At 40.3% G+C, this 20724-nt stretch overlaps 1 protein-coding gene and 1 non-coding gene across 5 annotated transcripts in view; one reads left to right on the top strand and one right to left on the bottom strand.

The window, feature by feature from the left end:
* The window catches only part of OCLN (occludin), a 56236-nt gene that overhangs the window by 3539 nt on the left and 31973 nt on the right, over positions 1-20724 (bottom strand). For all 4 annotated transcript variants that reach the window (XM_070412132.1, XM_070412130.1, XM_070412131.1 and 1 more), the window contains exons 5-8: positions 15960-16105; positions 8014-8229; positions 6179-6350; positions 1072-1113 (exon numbers count right to left, since the gene is read on the bottom strand). In XM_070412132.1, coding sequence (XP_070268233.1) covers positions 1072-1113; positions 6179-6350; positions 8014-8229; positions 15960-16105 — 576 coding nt within the window. The remainder of the gene's footprint in view (positions 1-1071; positions 1114-6178; positions 6351-8013; positions 8230-15959; positions 16106-20724) is intronic.
* On the top strand, positions 18916-19027 carry LOC139009611 (U6 spliceosomal RNA). The gene has a single exon (XR_011471344.1). It is a non-coding gene; the product is annotated as a U6 spliceosomal RNA (small nuclear RNA).

Raw genomic sequence — 20724 nt, 5'->3', positions numbered from 1 at the left:
CAAGTTTAATATAAAATCTTTTAAAACAAACAAACAAAACATTTGAAGTCAAGAACAACTAGGAATGGCAAGTGCTGGTAAGGATATAGAGCAACAGGAATCTATACAACTTGGTAGAATTCTCAACTGGCCCAAACCAGGAACACTGGTTGACAGTACCGACCCAAGGCTGGGTACACACTTACCCAATGACCCTGCAATTTCACTCCTAAGTATGTACCTAACAACTGCGTGCACACGTGCTTAGACACTCACAAAAATGTTTGAAGCTGCATTCATTGCAAAAGCCCTAACTTGGAAACAATCCAAATGCTCAGTAATGATAGAAGAAGTGAATAAGTTGTGTTTTCTTCACAAAATAAGTAAATGAGCCACAACCACATGCCAAAACATGAATGGATCTCATACAGAACTGAGCAAAAGAAATCACACAGCCCTGGCCAGGTAGCTCAGTTGGTTAGAGCATCATCCCTGTATGCCAAGGTTTCGGGTTCAGTCCCTGGGTCAGGGCACATACAGAAAGCAACCAATGAATGCATAAATAAATGGAACAATAAATTGATTTTCTCTCTCTCTCTCTCTCAAATCAATCAATAGTTTTTTAAAGAGAAATCACACATATATGGCTCCATTTATATAAAGTTCAAAACAGGCAACATTAATCTATGATGTTAGAGGTGAGAATGGTGGTTACCTCTGGAGAGAAAGCAAAAATTGGAAGAGAGTACAGGAGGGCATTCTCAGGGTTACAAGGAAATTTATTTCTTGATCTGAGTGCCAGGTACAGAGGTATGTGGTTGCTTTGTGAGAATTTACCAACTTGTACATTGATGATGTATACTTGTATGTATGTATACTTCAACCTTTAAAAAAGTTTTTAAAAATCAGTATTGGTTATAGCTGCAAACAACTTAAATTAAGGTTCCAACTTCTCAGGTATAGTTTATCTTGCAACTATTGGGCCTTCTGTGTATAATAAGTACATGCGTGACAAGGTATTCTCAAGGTTAAAGGAAAAACATGCAACAGAAAAATTATTCCTTGGAGAATCTTACAACCTGGGATACTTACCCCCTTAACTTGCTTCAGTCTATTGTATTCATCAGCAGCAGCCTATTAATGAGAAACACAAGGGAATAAGTTTAATGGGCATTTCCACGTTCAAAAATAACATTACTGATGCTATAATTTGAAGCTAAAGATGCAAAAAATACAGGAAATTAAAATAATGAAGTTTTAAAGCTCTTGAAACTGGTCAGCAGGAGGCCTGAGTTCCATTCACATAGACAGGTAACTATTTTGTTCCTCTCATCTTTCCCGATGCCAGTCCATGTGCCACGCTGACACCAGAGAGGTCTCTTATAAAGCACTGTTCTGATCAGGTTATACAGCATTATAAAACTTGTCAGAGCTCCCCATTAACCTCTCTACTGATCTAGACTCCTACCTATCCAGTCTTAGCACCCATCATTTGCAATTCCTTTTAATTGCAAATTAAATAATTAATCATGTTAATGCTTCCAGATTTCTATCATGTTCTCCCTGAGGCTGTCTGTACTCATGCACCCATACCTTATTTTGCCCAGAGAATCTATAATGGTTACCTCTCAATGAAGCCTCTCCTAACCTCTTTAAGCCTTCAGCAGACCTAATTCCTTCTCTCAGCAGTTATTTATAGTACTTTCTACATTATAATATGAATATGACATTAGTCACATTGTCTAAGTTGTTTAGATGTCAGTTTCTCTCTTAGGATATGAATTCTTTGAGGGATGACACAGGATTTTATTTATCTTTCTAACTTCCGTACTTCTACATCAAGGGCATAATAATGATCAATACTATTCACTGAACTGATTAAAGTTTATGACAACACTATAACACCATACAAAAGCCATAAAAGAAGAGGCCAAAAAACAATACAAAAGATCAATAAAACCAAGAGCTGGTTCTTTGAAAGGATAAACAAGATTGATGAACCTCTAGCCAGGCTCACCAAAAAACAAAAGAGAGAGGACCCAAATAAACAAAATCAGAAATGCAAGAGGTGAAGTAACAACAGACCCAACAAATATACAAAGGATTGTAAAACAATACTACGAACAACTCTACTCCAATAAACTGGACAACCTAGATGAAATGGACATATTCTTAGAAAAATACAAGTTTTCAAAACTCAATCAGGGAGAATAAAAAACCTGAACAGGCCGATAACTACTGATGAAATAGAAGCAGTAATCAAAAATCTTCCAGCAGCCGAAACCGGTTTGGCTCAGTGGATAGAGCGTCGGCCTGCGGACTAAAAGGTCCCAGGTTCGATTCTGGTCAGGGGCATGTACCTTGGTTGCGGGCATATCCCCAATGGGAGATGTGCAGGAGGCAGCTGATCGATGTTTCTCTCTCATCGATGTTTCTAACTCTCTATCTCTCTCCCTTCCTCTCTGTAAAAAATCAATAAAATATATTTAAAAAAAAAAAATCTTCCAGCAAACAAAAGCCCTGTTCTGGACGGCTTTACAAAGGAATTTTACCAAACATGCAAAGAAGAACTAAAAAATTCAAGACTATTACAAAAAATTCAAGAGGAAGGCACACTTCCAAGCTCTTTCTATGAAGCCAGCATTACCCTAATTCCAAAACCAGATAAAGACACTACAAAGAAAGAGAATTACAGGCCAATATCCCTGATGAACACAGATGCTAAAATCCTCAACAAAATTCTAGCAAATCGGATCCAGCATTACATATGCCAGAAAGATCATATGCCATGGCCAAGTGGGATTTATCCAGGGATGCAAGGCTGGTACAATATCTGCAAATCAATAAATGCAATACATCACATAAACAAATTAAGAGACAAAAAAAATCACATAATCATATCAATTGATGCAGAAAAAGCATTTGTCAAAATCCAACACCCTTTCTTTTTTTTTTTTTTTTTTTTTTTTTAATATATTTTATTGATTTTTTACAGAGAAGAAGGGAGAGGGACAGAGAGTTAGAAACATTGATGAGAGAGATCGATCAGCTGCCTCCTGCACGCCCCCCACTGGGGATGTGCCCGCAACCAGGTTACATGCCCTTGACCGGAATCGAACCCGGGACCCTTGAGTCCGCAGGCCGACGCTCTATACACTGAGCCAAACCGGTTCGGCCCAACACCCTTTCTTGATAAAAACCCTCAGCAAAGTGGGAATAGAGGGATCATACCTCAGCATAATAAAAGCCTTATATGATAAGCCTACAGCCAACATCATACTCAATGGGCAAAAACTAAAACCATATCCCTTAAGAACAGGAACAAGACAGGGATGCCTACTTTCATCACTCCTGTTTGACACAGTACTGGAAGTGCTAGCCATAGCAATCAGACAAGAAGAAGAAATAAAAGGCATCCAAATTGGAAAAGAAGTAAAAGTGTCATTATTTGCAGATGACATGATATTGTACATAGAAAACCCTAAAGACTCCATCAAAAAACTGCTAGACTTAATAAATGAATTCAGCAATGTAGCAGGATTCAAAATTAACAACCAGAAATCTATGGCTTTTTCTTTTAAATATATTTTTTTACTGATTTCAGAGAGAAAGGGAGAGGGAGAGAGAGACAAAAACATCAATGATGAGAGAGAATCACCGATTGGCTGCTCCTGCATGCCCCCCACAGGGGATCAAGCCTGCAACCCGGGCATGTGCCCCTGACCAGAATCAAACCCAGGACTCACCCAGTCCACAGGCCAACGCTCTATCCACTGAGCAAAACCAGCCAGGGCTATGGCTTTTTTATACACCAATAATGAACTCACAGAAAGAGAAACTAAAACAACAATCCCATTTACCACTGCACCAAAAAAATTAAGATAACTAGGAATAAACTTAACTAAGGAGATAAAAGACCTGTACTCAGAAAACTACAGGACATTGAAAAAAGAGATAGAGGAAGACTTAAACAAATGGAAGAACATACCGTGTTCATGGATTGATAGAATCAACATCATTAAAATGTCCATACTACCCAAAGCAATTTATAGATTCAATGCAATCCCTATTAAAATGTCAATGGCATATTTCACAAACCTAGAACAATGCTCCAAAAATTCATATGGAATAAAAAAAGACCACGAATACCCACATCAATCCTGAGAAAGAAGAACAAAGTTGGAGGGATCACAATACCAGATATCAAGCTATATTACAAAGCCACTGTTCTCAAAACTGCCTGGTACTGGCACAAGAACAGACATATAGGCCAATGGAACAGAATAGAGAAACCAGAAATCAACCCAAGCCATTATGCTTAATTAATATTTGACAAAGGAGGCAAGAGCATTCAATGGAGTCAAGACAGTCTCTTCAATAAATGGTGTTGGGAAAATTGGACAATACATGAAAAAAATGATACTAGACCACCAACTTACACCATACACAAAAATAAACTCAAAATGGATAAAGGACTTAAACCTAAGACTGGAAACCATAAAAATCTTAGAAGAATCCATAGGTAGTAAAATATCAGACATATGTCGTAGAATATCTTTACTGATACAGCTCCTAGGGCAGTGGTTCTCAACCTGTGGGTTGCGACCCCTTTGGGGGTCGAACGACCCTTTCACAGGGGTCGCCTAAGACCATCAGAAAACACATATATAATTACATATTGTTTTTGTGATTAATCACTATGCTTTAATTATGTTCAATTTGTAACAATGAAAATACATCCTGCGTATCAGATATTTACATTATGATTCATAACAGTAGCAAAATTACAGTTATGAAGTAGCAACGAAAATAATTTTATGGTTGGGAGTCACCACAACATGAGGAACTGTATTAAAGGGTCGCGGCATTAGGAAGGTTGAGAACCACTGTCCTAGGGCAATGGAAACTAAGGAGAAAATAAGCAAATGGGACTACATCAAAATAAAAAGCTTCTGCACAGCAAAAGAAACCATCAACAAAACAACAAGAAAGCCCACTGCCTGAGAGAACATATTTACCAATGTTATCTCCGATAAGGGTTTAATCTCCAAAATTTACAGGAAACTCATACAACTTAACAAAAGGAAGGCAAACAATCCAATAAAAAAATGGGTAAAGGACCTAAATAGACACTTCTCGAAAGAGGACATACAGAAGGTCAACAGACACATGAAAACATGCTCGAAGTCACTAATCATCTGAGAGATGCAAATCAAAATGACAATGAGGTACCATATCACACCTGTCAGAATGGCTATCATCAACAAATCAACAAATGACAAGTGCTGGCGAGGATGCGGAGAAAAAGGAACCCTCGCGCACTGCTGGTGCGTATGCAGAATGGTGCAGCCACTGTAGAAAACAGTATGGAGTTTCCTCAAAAAACTAAAAATGGAACTCCCATTTGACCCAGTAATCCCACTTCTAGGAATATATCTCAAGAAATCAGAAACACCAATCAGAAAGGTCACAGATAAATACTGCCTCTGCCAGGTGATCAAAGAACAAACAAACCATAAACTATTTTTGAGTAAAAATACGGGAGAGATATAGGTAAAACATATAAGATGATTCCTTATCAAAGGGCCTATATCAACAACCCATATTTTGGTGATAAACAGGTGGTGGAAATTAAGGAATTTAGGCAACTCTGTATTGTTTGAATTTTTTACACAAAGAATGAACTGGGTGTATAAATAGAAAAAGTGCTATAGTTATTTTCTTTTAAAGAGGAAGAAATATATGTATGTAGACTATTGCTTTGTAATTTTTTAAAAAATATATTTCTTTATTGATTTCAGAGAGGAAGGAAGAAGGAGAGAGAGAGAGAAACATCAAAGATGAGAGAGAATCATTGATCGGCTGCCTCCTGCACACCCCCTACTGGGGATCAAGCCCGCAACCCAGGCATGTGCCCCTGGCCGAAATCGAACCTGGGACCCTTCAGACCACAGGCTGACACTCTATCCACTGAGCCAAGCCGGCTAGGGCTGCTTTGTAATTCTTAAGTAAATTAGTATTAGTATACTCTTCAATTTGGAAAGACTTTCATCCAAGATTCAATTTCAATTACTCTTCAATGAAATTACAGTTTTATAATTACTAACACATTTTGTATTAACATCAATATAAAGGATACTGGATCTCCATAGATCAGAGTAAAGTATATGTAATATATAATTATCATATTTGAACTTACCATGTACTCTTCGCTTTCTTCTCTATAGTCGTCCAATTCCTTATCCAGACGAGAGAGTTCTCTATTGATCTCATCAAGTTCTGCTTGTAAGCGCTTGTATTCCTGCAGGCCAGTGTCAAAACTTCTCTTATAGACTTGTCTTTGTTGATCTGAAGTGATAGGTGGATATTCCCTAAAAATTGAGTGAGAAAATGACTATGTGCCCTTAGCAGACATAAAATCCGGTGTTTCTTCCTCAAAGATAATAAAGCTGATGGGACATGGAGAATGACCTTCTTCTTTTTGTAGCTGAGGGGAGAGGAAGGTGGGCTGCAAATAGTTCTCTTAAGAAGGATTATACTTTCTACATCACTGATCATGTTGTATGTGTTGTTTTTTTTTTTAATAAAAGCTATCCCTACATAATTTTGGGAAATAAAGTTAAAAGTAATTTATGAAATTTAAGTTTCAAGTTATAAGAACCCACTTATTCTGCATGTACACGATAATGCAACTTATGTTTAACGTCTTGGAATTGGTATTCTGGAACACGAGGCATGTTGTCGTCATTGCGGGGGCAGGGCAGTCCACTGGCAGCTGGCTATTTTCCGCTACCACCTACAGTTTTCAGACTGTTTGGGGTATGGGTTGTTGTTTTTTGTTGTTTATTTTTTATCTTGGTCTTGTTTTTCCTAAGTGGAAATAGCTTATTTTAAGTCCTTTGATGATAAAGGTAGACTTTAAAATGTCCATGTATAAAAATGCATGCTCGTAGTACAAATAATCTGGCAATGCATTAAACTATGGAAAAAACCCTGAGTTTCTGTATCACTGTATCTCTCAATATACCAGCTGTTCTTTACATCTGAAGGTAATGCTATTCATCCCTAATCCACTGAAGAAATACTGAATTGTGTCACAAAACTACGGATCTTCTTAGCAATATGGAATTTCGGAATCTGGATCTAAGTCAGCCTAATACCTTCATTTTGCAGAGAGGATAAATTAAAGAATATGCTCAAAAGGGAAACAAGAATTCAGAATTTCTAAAAGTTTTCATTTAAATATTCTATGATATAAGTTAAGCAAATATTTCACAGGTATATGGCTGAGCTAGGCCAAAAACTCTTAAGGAGAGAGGGGAAACGAGGTCTGAGAAACACTCGTGCGTAGGGGATTTCAAACTATACCCACGCCATGCATCCCTAACACCGTGAGAAGCAATGTTTTCACTCATCACCATTCACACCACAAATGTTTCTGATTTGTATCCCATTCCTCACAATACTTGGGCATAAAAGGGTTACATCAAACACGAGTATAGCTGTGCTGATGGCCTAAAACAAAACCACTGACACACACACAAAGGAACTTAACCTCAATCTTGGCCAGAACACTAAATTGTTAACAACTGTATACAGAACTGTTTTCCAAAATCCTTTGGATAAACGTTTAAAAGAATCTCTGGTGTCATCGTGGAAGCTTAAAAGTAAATGCCAAAGCAGAGCCACAGCACCAGTCTGGGAAATTTATAATCAGTAAAATAAAGTTCCTCTGTACTTGTATTTTATTTATATAAAGGCCTTTCTTGAGTAATTATTGACAAAAGTAAGAGCCCTGGTGAAGTTTCTCAGCCATGCGTGGGGGCCATGTAAGACACTATTACAGCCAAGCATACCCCCTCCATTGTCCATCTTTATTACGAACGAGTACTAAGAAAAAAACATAAAAGACCAGTCTCTGGTCCTGGTTGGCAAAGAATGGAATTATACCTTCCACCCCAGTTTAGGATGCAACAGATCCCAAACGCTAATATCAAATGTGCAGGTGGCTCCAGCGAAAGAGGCGGCGCGTACCTGATCCAGTCCTCCTCCAGCTCATCGCAGGACTCGCCGCCAGTCGTGTAGTCTGTCTCATAGTGGTCTTGCTCTGGCCTCTTTGACTTGCCCGCCCTTCTCTTTGTGGGAGCCCTTTTGGACGGTGTCTCAAAGTTACCATCGCTGCTGTAACGAGGCTGCCGGAAGTCATCCACAGGGGACGTCACGGGAAGCTCCTGCACCACTTCGGGCACCCTAATACACAGGAATGAGTTTTCAGTGATCACTGGGCACACGGCAAGCCTTTGCCAGTGCACTGTAAGCACAAAGAGCAGCAACAGTAACTATTAGGAGCTCTGCATATAGGTGCATTCACTCAAGCACCTACAGTGCTCATATGCTCAACACTGAGCGGACCCCCTAGTGTCCTGCATTCAATGTAGCACCAGCTCAGATCCTCCAATACACAGAAGTGTTACGGTTCCTCTGTAAGAGGAGCCCATTTATAAACCTTTTAAGTGAAATGGATCTAAGCTTTCATTTAATTTAGGCTGGTCTGGAAGACACGTTTACCTGACCTGCGCTGGGGATACACTTCACAAAAGGCTGTCAGGAAAACAATGGCCATGATTCCTTTCTACAGGTTCTTCGAGTTCCATGGCATGTTGAGTAGAGAGAGGAATGAACGCACACACATATCTACCTTTGGAAGCTGACTCGCAGAAACAGACCTTTGTAACATTAACCTTAGACTCCTTTATATCAATTTCCTTTTCAAGATATCTCAAAAAAACTAAAAATTAAAAACAACTGAAAAACTTCATACAGTAATAGATGAAAAGGCTCATTAAGACTTCTTTTGTAGGCGCTTACACTGGCCACGCATTTTCTCTGCATTAAACATGCTTTTATATATATATATGTATATATATATATATATATATATATATATATATATATATAGACTTCTTTTGTAAAATTGCTTTGTTAATCCTGAAGCCACATGAAATGAATGGAACGGAAGGGTTACCATTACACTTATTTTCCCTTTTTAAATATATTTTTATTGATTTTAGAGAGGAAGGGAGAGAGAGAAACATCAATGGTGAAAGAGAATCACTGATTGGCTGCCTCCTGCACGCCCCCTACTGGGGATCGAGCCCACAACCTGACAATGTGCCCTTGACTAAAATCAAGCCTGGGACCCTTCAGTCCACAGGGTGACACTCTAGCCACGAGCCAAATCGGCTAGGGCTACACTTATTTTTCTAATGCAATTGTTCAGTATTGAATCAGATTTTTCATTGCACATAATGTTTCAGCCACAAGCTTAAAACCAAAGCCTAACATGGAGTAAAATACCAAGAGCTATGGCAACTGTATCCCACTTCCGAGTAACAGAAACGCAAAGCTTCCCTTTCACCTGTAGCTGAGCTGGAGAAGGGCAAGAGAAAGGCAAGGAAGGCAAGGAAAGCACCTGAGACTTCCCAACATCAGCCTCACTATTCAAATCAACCACTAAGGACAGTTGAAGATTTTCATTTCTTATTTCTTTCCACTTACCATAACTGTGATCTGGAGCGTTATCTACAGGGTTTACTCTCTTTTCTAGGTGATCCAGAACTGCCTGGCTTTGCTGTCAAAGTCTAAAGGTGTGTATGTGTTTGTAGTTGGGGGTGGGGGTGGTATTTATTCCTTCTTTCTGAATTTATTCATGCTAGCATGGCTTTGTGTGCTAAGTTAATGCTACTTCTATTGGGAGGGAAAATGTGACTTTCTCCATGAGTCAATAATTAAACAAGTTCCTAGACACACTGCCAAAATGCCGGGCACTATGCATGCTTCTTGCTTTGACATGACTAACAAAACCTTTAGCATGCATTGGCTTTGAGAGGCTGAGCGCCAGAAGGGAAGGAAACTAAAGGGCAAAAGAAATTAGAAAAAAGAAGACATTAAGGCAGGTTTCCCCCTAATTTTTTTAATTAGTTATTGATATTATAAATCTTTACCTTGGAAGTTTTCCAACTCTCCTCTTCCCACACCCTTCGAAATACTAAACAGTAACATACTTAATATAGCATAAAAGCTAAGCACAAAATGCTTAGCAGTAAAAGAATATATAAATTTAAGAACTAGGGAATATGTATACTCTCAATAATCTCCTAACCTACTTTTAGATGCAAGTCCTATTAGATCAAAATCCACATAACCCAGAACAAGTAACCAGCTGCATACTTTCCTCAGTACCCAACTCAGTCTCCCAGGTCTGCAAGTCCCCCCTTTTGCAGCTTTTGGATTGTTTCTTTTTATTTACTTGTTTTATTCTCTCACACACACCCTCACATGCCTTTGCTGCTATTATCTTGCCATGACTCTCAATGTAGTTACTGTGCACTTTCTTCCGCCCCTGTTAGTCTGCAACCTCCATGAGAGCATGGACTTGTATTCCCAGGGCAGCTGGCCCAGTACTGTGTACATGGCAGGTGTTCAAGGTAATTACTCAATTAAAATCAGTCACATGAATCCTGTTTTCTGAGGACACCCACTATCAATGGGGGAGAAACAATGCATAATTAATACCAGTGTCTTTCTTGGTTGTCAGAATGATGTCGGTTGTTTTTCTGGTGTCCCTCCAAAAAAATGTGCACACACTTTTTTCTGATAGGTCAACTGATGTTTTTTACTTCTCAGATTTAACTCATTGGAATGAATAATTATTCAAAATGTATATACATTTTTGGGGACACCCTATATATGGTGTTTAGAACTGTCACCATTATTGGGGGGAGTAAGTAAGCCTTGCTAATCACAGAACTTCACCTTTCTGACCTTGGGGATGACAATGATCCAAAAGGCCAATCAGAATCTTTCCAATAGATTGATATTGATATGCAAGCTTTGGGGGGGGGAATATTCTTTTTTAAAAAATATGTTTTCATTGATTTTAGAGAGAGAGGAAGGGGGAGGAGGGCGAGAGAAAGAGAGGAGAGAAGGGAGGGAGAGAGAGAAGCATTGATTGGTTGCCTCCCACAAGCACCCGAACAGAGATCAAACCTAAAACTTGGGCATGTGCCCTAAGTGGGAATGGAACAGGCAACCTTTCAGTGCATGGTACAACGCTCAATCTACTGAGTCACACCTGCCCAGGAGGGATTTTCTGATGGGAACGTGGATAACCCATCCTGTTACAAGGGAAGCTGTACTGAGAATAAAGACAACATAGCAACAAGGCCCTGATATCTTCTGGGTCCCTGGATATGCCATGCCTGACACAGACCTACCCCTGGGCCTTAGGTGAACCAGTGAATTCCTACGACTTGCATAAAAGCCCTAACAGATTACCCCATCAGCCTATTTGCTACCACCAAACAATGGGCTGTCTTATTTGTCTCCCTAGGGCAGCGGTTCTCAACCTATGGGTCGCGAACAATGAAAATACATCCTGCATATCAGATATTTACATTACGATTCATAACAGTAGCAAAATTACAATTATGAAGTAGCAACGAAAATAATTTTATGGTTGGGGGTCACCACAACATGAGGAACTGTATTAAAGGGTGGTGGCATTAGGAAGGTTGAGAACCACTGCCCTAGGGTGTCATCCTGCCTTGAAAGTTCTCTGTAGTGTCAACACTCAACTTCCTTGATTTATTAAGGTTAATTCACCCTGGGTGTGGACAGTGTACTAGGGAGTGTACCTAACAGGGCTCTCCCAAATTCACTTAGGAAGGGTAAAGAGGCAACCATCTTCAGCTAAATTCTGCTGTCACCTAACCCAGGATTAATTCTGACTACCTGGAAATTCTAACGTATAGGACATTAAGATGAAGAGGAGCTAGAGATGAGAGTATGTTTATGATTCCATTAAATAAATACTCCAATAACACGCTAAACTAATAGATGGTGATAGGCATCAAAATTGGGGGGGGGTGGGGGAGAGGCACAACAAAAGGACACCAGAGCACCTTTTGGAGTGCTAGAGATGTCTCTCTTGGTGCAGTGGTGGTGACTTCAGTGTTCACATCTGTGAAAATTCATCAGGCTGTATACTCAAGATTAGTGCTTTTTAAAAAAAATATATCTTTATTATTGATTTCAGAGAGGAAGGGAGAGGGAGAGATAGAAACATCAATGATGAGAGAGAATCATTGACTGGCTGCCTCCTGCATGCCCCCTACTGGGGATCAAGCCGGCAACCCAGGCATGTGCCCTTGACTGGAATCGAACCTGGGACCCTTCAGTCCGAAGACTGACGCTCTAACCACTGAGCCAAACCAGCCAGGGCAAGATTAGTGCTCTTTACTGAATGTACGCTATGCTTTTGGGGGAAGAAAATCTTAGTATTGAGGAACCATGGACCTCAGACACAATGCTCCCATTCTAATTCCTTCTCTGCCTACTGCAATAGCAAGGAGGAGAGGTGTTCGTGGGTTCCTAGCACCTCAGGAAGCCTGAGGGAAAACATACTATGACTTAATGTGCATCTCTACCTCCACAGCCAATGCACTCTGAATCCTCCACAGTACTCAGTACTCTACCACAGTCAACACTCGACAATTTCTATTACTCCCCAGAGGCGGCAAGTTCCTTCCATCACTACCGCACACATCAGGTGCTGCGCTGTGGGATTCGCTGTCACATTCGTATCCCTTAGCACCATTCCCATCCTCCCCTTCTGGGTTCTAAAATTAATCATCACATTTGCATTGCCAAGACCTTCAAAAAAGTTCTAGGGTGTAGGTAGGGAGTATAAACTGGTACAACCATTATGGAATACAGTTTGACCACATCTATCAAAATGAAATACGCAATTGCCTTTAGTCCAGCAATTCTCCAGATACATTCACATATGTGCAAAGTGATAAAAGTGCAAGTTTATTCCCTGCAGTGGTTTGTCATCACAAAACTTTGGGGGAAAACTGTGCATCAATATGGGAATAACAAAATAAGTTACTGCTGGAATATTAGGCAGCTATGAAATAGATCAGGAAACTCTTTGTATACCAATATGAACACTCTCCAAGATACAGTGCTAACAAGGCATTTAATATGCTAGTATTTTTTAAAGGAAAAAACATACCAATATTCATATTTGGCCAGCATATTTTACTTAAAAATTACCTCTGGAAGGATATAAAAGAAACTGGTAATACCAGCTGCCTCCTGGGAGAGGAACTAGAGATCTCTTTTGTCCCTTTTAAATTTTACTTATGAATGTATTGATTTACTTAAGAATAAGTAAGATTTTTAAATTGTTCTAAATGAATTTGAAAATATTTTGGTTTTCATGAAAAGGGACAACATGTGGGAATGCTACGTAACCATGCGGGTCTTACAATTAATTTAGAGGCACAGCTGGTCACATGCATTATAAGTATTTATTTTGCATGTGTGAAAGCCCTATAAATCACCACTCAAAACTTTTACAAGGATTGAATCCCCACTATGTACCTTTGCCCTAATAGCTTCAGGTGCTTTGCTTTTTGTTAAAATCCAAAGAGAAGGAGAACAGAGAAAATGCTCTTTCTCCCAATCATTCACAACTGGGATGAACAGCGAGGCTGATTCTGCAGACCAAAGCAACATATATGGAGTATAAGGCAGCTGCCCGTCTGTCTCCAAATTCCATTCCCATAATCAATCTATCGCCTTCAAACTGCTTCCATAATTAACGCAGCTGCCGGTGTCACCTTACGGGGTTCCAGGTACTCACACTGTGCACTCACAGTGGGTCCCACTAAATGAGGGTGCAGGGTGGAAAGAAAACTTTGGAGTCACAAAAAGTTTTCCAGCAGACACACCTGTGACTAAGAACAATCAAACTTAACTAAAGGGAAGGTTTCCATTTTGGTCTACAAAGGAATTTGGAGTTCTAGAATTAAATATAGCAACACAACTTATCATCCTTACGCAAAAATGACATCCAAGTCCTTAATAATACTTCCAATATCCATTTCTCACTAGTTCATTAGAATTAGGCTGAATTAGAATTAGGCTTTAGGATAAACTAAAACCACAATGGGGATACCATTTCAAAAACCATAATGGCATATCGACTCTAGGCCAGAAACTCAATTCGAGGTTTTTTACACTGTATGTGTAACAAAAGCTAGAGGCTTCACCAGCAATACAGAGGCTCTAGCACAGCAAAGGAGATCTCAAAATTCCTGAATTCAAATGAAGTCTAATCCTATAAAATAAAAGGGTAATATGCAAATTGATGTAAGGGCAGAACAACCAGAATGACTGGTCGCTATGACACGCACTGACCACCAGGGGGCAGATGCTCAATGCAGGAGCTGCCCCTTGTAGTCAGTGCCCTTCCACAGAGTGAGCTCCACTCAGCCACGAGCTGGGCTAACAGCTGTGAGCGTAGCTGCGGAGGCAGGGGGAGCCTCTCCCGCCTCCTCGGCAGCACTAAGGATGTCTGACAGCAGTTGCACATCCCCCAAGGGCTCCCAGGCTGCCAGAGGGATGTCCGACTGCCAGCTTAGGTCTGATCCTCTGGGGAGCAGGCCTAAGCTGGCAGGTGGACAACCCCCAAGGGGTCCCGGACTGTAAGAGGGTGCAGGCCAGGCTGAGGGACCCCCCCCCCCACCCGCGAGGGCACGAATTTTTGTGCACCGGGCCTCTAGTAGTTTAATAAAAATATATGTGGGCAGGGTTGATCAATGAGCAATCTCCCTTTCTACTGAGGAAAGAGTGAAGATAGGGAAAATATAAAATGAAGGCATTTTAACCAAGCTACTAAATTATTTAACATTATGAAGGTTGAGGCATGAAGAAATTATTCTTTTTATCTTAACTCACCTGGGAACTTCAGCTGTTGAACTTTCCAGTCCTGAACCAGTATGCCTAGACATACATCATACCTGCAGATAACCCTCGGACTACCCCTAAAGAACTCGGGATGTTACCAGGCTCCTGGTGCCCATCCTCCAGACTGCCTGACCTCTGACTGATAACTGTCCTGGACCAGCCTGAGGGCTAAGAACGCAGGACTAATTATTTTTAAGGATGTGACTTTAGCTATAAGAATTTTTATTGATTGACTTTTAGAGAGAGTGAGGGAGAGAGAAACACTTACTTATGCATTCATTGGTTGATACTTGTACCTGCCCTAATCGGGGATCAAACCTGCAACCTTGGCATATCTGGACCACGCTCTAACCAACTGACTTACCCGGCCAGACTACAGTAAGAACTCTTTTTTTTAAAAAATACATTTTATTGATTTTTTACAGAGAGGAAGGGAGAGAGATAGATAGCTAGAAACATCGATGAGAGAGAAACATCGATCAGCCGCCTCCTGCACATCTCCCACTGGGGATGTGCCCGCAACCCAGGCACATGCCCTTGACCGGAATCGAACCTGGGACCCTTGAGTCCGCAGGCCGACGCTCTATCCACTGAGCCAAACTGGTTTTGGCTACAGTAAGAACTCTTAACTTTTCTTTCTTCTTTGGAACATTTCTAGGTTTTTGCCTAGATATGTTTCCAGCTTGCAAACTCTAAGATCCTTGAGTAAATTATTATCATTTATTTCTCGCCAAAGCTTCCTGATTTTTTTGTGTTTATTCAACACTCTAAATGAGATCTAATAATTAAAGGCAAAAGGAGAGACTGAGAAATGCACTAAGCTATGCTAGCAATCAGTAATGCCCTTTTACCCACACCTAAACTCAAAACCAGAACTAGGACAGAGAACCATATTCCTAGAATGAAAGAACCTAACCTACCTCTACCTATTAAATCATCAGGAGAAAAGCATTTTCAGCTTAGAAGAAGAGGACCCCACCTCACAGTAGCACTTCCAAGTAACCCTAGGCATCCACCTACAATGCAAAGATCAGTCTCCAGCCTTTATGCAAACTGTTGGATTATTTTTTTTTTAAGATAAATGGTACAAAACAGTAACAGATTTATAAAAGTGCAAGTATTCATGTTTTAGACTCAGAATATCAGAAGAAGCTGCTACTTACGGTGTTGATTTATAGGATGATTCTGGATACAACCGCTTGTCATTCACTTTACCATTGGAAGAGTAGGCCACGGGACTGTACACTCTGTCCACGTAGTCCGAAGGCGGAGGAGGCATGTCTTGTGTGCCTGCAGAAACGTTTTTAACCTAAAGAAACAGCCCCAAAGAGACACAGGTATTATTTAGCCTGTAATTTAAAGGGGGAAGAAATGCTATTAACCTGTAATGATTGCCTTGTTATTGGAGCTCACTGTCAAATCAGTATTTTGACAAACACATAAGGGTGCTATTGCTAGTTTAACAAGTCCATAATGAATTACAAAGAAGAAGAAAAAAAAAACAAGTTACCCAATTCTCATCCTGGTGTGTTTAGGTGGAATAATTATCCCTGGCAATTGCTTCTCCCCCATATTAGGAAGACTAGTCTCATTGTATGTAGGTCAGGTCTGTGTTAGGGTGAGAATTTTCATTTCTAACAAGTTCTAAGGACCACACTTGGAACACCTATTAGCTAGGGCAAAGGACAATGGTTCTTCTTAACCCATTCACCCTAAACATGGACCACTAAAACCACAGAAGAAGTTAAGAAGTTAAGAAGTTAAGAAGCGCAAACTGATTTCTGCTATAATTCTTTATTGAGATTTGAATATTCTCCCTCGACGTACATGCTCAATAGCACTATTATTAATAGCCTGTACAGTACAGTCCCATCGTTGCTGTCCCTCTCTGCTCTCCATAAGTGAATTTGTACTAAGAAGGAATATATATATTAGAGATTATGCTTTGTTAACATGAAAGGTTTCCCACAGAACCTGTGGGAGAAAAATTTAAATATAATAAGCATGGACAATTAGATTCTCAACACTGTTAGAGTTCATGAAGCAGCGCCAACAAGCTTTAAATTTCACCTAAAAATCTTAACACATTACTTTGCAATTGATTAAAAGTAACTGCTGAATTTTGAGTTGTTTCAAAGTAAAGGAATAAAATAAAGCATGGGGAAACATTAAAAATAACTCCATAGGCTCTGGCCATAGCTCAGTTGGTTAGTTGTCCCGACAAGTGAAGATTGCAGGTTTCCATCCCTGGTCAATGTACATACAAGAATCCATCAATGAATGCATAACTACGTGGAACAACAATTCAATGTGTTTCTCTCTCTCTCTCTCTCTCTCTCTCTCTCTCTCTTTCTCTCAAATCAATCCACAAATAAAATTTTAAAACTCCATAAACTATTTCTGAGAAAAAGAACAACTTTTCAAAATTAGGTAGGGTAGGACTACTTTAGCTTGGTGATGGCATCAGATTACCTGGGCTTACTCCAGATCTGCCAACTACAAGCTCTAGAAAGCCTCAGTCTGCTCATCTGGAAGAAATGCAGAAGCTTCTTACTTCATGAAGTTGTTTTGACAACTAAGTGACATGACAAGGTATCACATTTAGCACAGTGCCTTTATGAACACAGTAAAAACTCGGAAGATGCTAGGTTTTGGAATTAAAGTCTTTGGATCTAAACAAAGAACTTTATAAGTATCTGAATGTGACAGCAGACTTTTCATTGGATTATTGTGCTATTAGGCATCCTAGCAATTAAGTTCAGTATCAATACAGTGTATTTCCTTGCAACATACCCACCTGACATCTTGTTTCCCAGTGTATTTCCTTGCAACACACACACACACACTTGACATCTTGTTTCCCGTTAAGCATAGCATTACAACATGACTTGTTCTTTTCCTATCACTGCAATATCACATTCCGAAATATCTATTTACCCAGCCCTCTAAGGCCATGGAGGTCTTCTTGATTGTTTAATAGTCCTGTGAGTCAGAAAAGAATGGAATCATTTCCTCCTGAAATGGAGTTTGGCAGCAAGTGGGAAACCGGTGGGTGGGTTGCCAGGGAGTGTGCTTAGATCCCACCACAGGGGGCGCGGGTGGGAACCAGCCTTGGCTCCCCAGATGAATTCCTCAGGACTTGACAAAGGCCTATTCTTATTCTGGAGACTTCAGAGTTTAAAAAGACTTCCTTTTCTTTAAAACCCATTTAACACTCCAGGTTCTTTCCCCTTCACAACTTTAGCAGAGGCTCAAAGCTTGGAGATTTCCTACTGACTCTAACAAACCAGAAACCAAAACTTGACAAAAAGGTGCCTGGGTGTCCCAGTAGAGACTGCTTACTGCCTGGAATGGAATGTCCTTCCTCCTTTCTTTGCCAGCTAATCCTTAATTGGGCTTCAAGTCTTGGCTCACTACCAAGGAGTAGTAATGCCACTACCTCCTGGAGGCCTTCCACCTGTGTCCCTGCTGGGTGAGGCATCTATCTGTCCTCCCATCTCCTCAAGCACCTGTGCACACAAACCTCCCACCCACCACAGCACTTACGCACTGTGGGAACAATTGTTTACACGCAGTATAATGGCTTGCTCCCATATCTCTGACTTCAGTAGGCAGTAGACTGTTCTAAAAGCCACCACTGTCTGCCTGCTTACAATGTGCCAGATACTGAATTCATGCATCATTTAGTAACCACAACCTTAGAGGTAAATACGATTCTTTTTTTTCAGAAATGAGGAAGCAATGGTTCAGAGAGCTAGACAACTTTCCCAAAGACCTATACCTAGTAAGTGGTAATGTGGAATTTAAACACAGGGCTCACCCGAAAGCCTCTGCTACAATCCACCACCTCTCCCTGGGCAGTCTCCTACCTTCTCTTTGGGTCTCCAAAGCCCAGCACAGTACCTGGCACAAATCAGGAACCCAGAGTTTGCTGCACAGAGGTTATCTCACTGCTGCTCTACATTGTGTATGTCCAAACATCTTATTAACTGAGCTGCTCTGCGCTGACCTTTATCTCTTAGCAGGACAGGACTAACTTGTCCACTGACTTCACCCTCCAGCAGGTCTTTGGTTACTTTAACCTTTTTTATATGTATGCACAAAAAATTCCAAGGTACTGTTTGTTTTGGCAGAGCTTATACTGAAATTGGAGTAATACAAAGAAAATTCATTATTAGCATGGCCTCTGCAAAAGGATGGCATGCACATCTGTGACAGGTTCACATTTTTAAACATCCCCAGCCAAGCATGTCAAACACACAATGCAATAGACAGGTGATGTATATACAATTGTACGCTTGAAATCTATAAGATGATATTAACCAATGTCCCCCCCAATAAATTTATTTATTTATTATTTTTATTGATTTTAGAGAGAGAGAGGAAGAGAGAGAAACATCAATTTGCTGTTCCACTTATTTATGCATTCACTGGTTGGTTCATGTATGTGCCCTGAGCCACCAGCCAGGGCTCACCCCAATAAATTTAATTTTTTTAAAATCCCCATACAGACTCATAGAAGAATAAGAAGCAGACCAGGTCCTTAAAATGAGCTTAAGGATATAGAGGCAGAGGTAAGATATATTTATAAAATAAAGAGGAAGGTCATTTTTTTCCTTTTTACACTTCACTTTTTCTGAAAAAAAAAAAGCTAAAACGTTACTTTTTCTCATAGTACCCATGCAAAATGAGTACAAACCTGCTGCTTTGAAAAGACAAGAGAAGGAAGGGGGAAGACCCAGCTATTAGTAATTTATATAGAGAGTCCTCAACCTGTGCATCCTATTAGGACAAAAAGGATTTCTGATCTTCACGGTATTATTGATAGGAGCCCCATCCAGTCAGCCCACAAGACTCAATGATGTAAAGTTGTTTAAAAAAAAAAAAAACCCACACAAACAAAACCCCACCATTTTAATAAATAAAATGTGTTTAAAGTTTTAGAACCTGAGAAAAACTAGGCTTAATTCTAAGCAGCAAATGGTGAACGGTTTTCCTCAAGTACCTTGAGACAGCTCTGAGAAATTAGGGACAGAAATGAAAACACAAGTTAAGAAAGACTTGGCTTCTACTAAGTACTGAGAGGAAAGAAAAGTTTGAGTGCCAATCATTCCAGAAATCAAATGCTGCCATTGTTGCTCTGAAGCACAGAGGAGCCTTAGGGGCTATCCAGTGTCCCTCCCTCCAGGGCCTTGCAGTGGGAGGAGACCCACATGAAGGCGGAGGGGAGCTGCAGGCAGCAGAAACCCACCCAGCAGGGCCCAACCAGCTTCCCTTATCTGGGATCTGCTGGAGGAGTCCTGGTCCTAGTGGCACCCACACCCCACATACAGACTGTAAAAGGGAAAGATAAGATAACAGAAGGAAAGACAGGCTGAGGAGAAAGACACCTGAACAACTAAAAAAATGATTCAGACTCACTCTGGAGACTATATTCAAAAAGGACAAGCACTCACACCGACCTTGTTTAAGGAACATGAAGAATTACTTGAGGCTGAGACACAGGAAAAGTTTTACCAAGATATTTCAATCCAGAGAAGAACAAAAGTGTTTCTGAAATGTCAATGTGAAATAAATTCAAATGAAATCATTTCAAAAGGTCTTCACAAGAGGTAATTATGAGGACAAAATTTTATTCTACTCATTAAGAAGAGTTCTGATTATGCCACTTGTAGGGGGAAAAAACACACCTTTGTAACCACATCTAACATTCCTTGGAGAATTTATGAAAATATCCTAAATCCCTGTGGGGTGCTAAAGGGAGAACAGAGGGTGGCTCTATTCAACCCTCCGCCAAACCCTGTCAGCACTGTGCCTTCCAGGCTGGGGGGGGGGTCGGCCTACTCAGTCCTGTGTGGGAAGGCTATTGACTCATGCCCAGACTCCCACCCTGAGCCTTTTAAGTCACAGATGGGATTAAAAATAGAA

Source organism: Myotis yumanensis, unplaced genomic scaffold (genome assembly GCF_028538775.1).
Source record: "Myotis yumanensis isolate MYYU_CA2020_CCGP unplaced genomic scaffold, mMyoYum1.0.hap1 SCAF_4, whole genome shotgun sequence".
Taxonomy (NCBI): Eukaryota; Metazoa; Chordata; class Mammalia; order Chiroptera; family Vespertilionidae; genus Myotis; species Myotis yumanensis.
The sequence above is the reverse complement of the archived record's forward strand: the minus strand, read 5'-3'. Positions and strand labels throughout refer to the sequence as shown.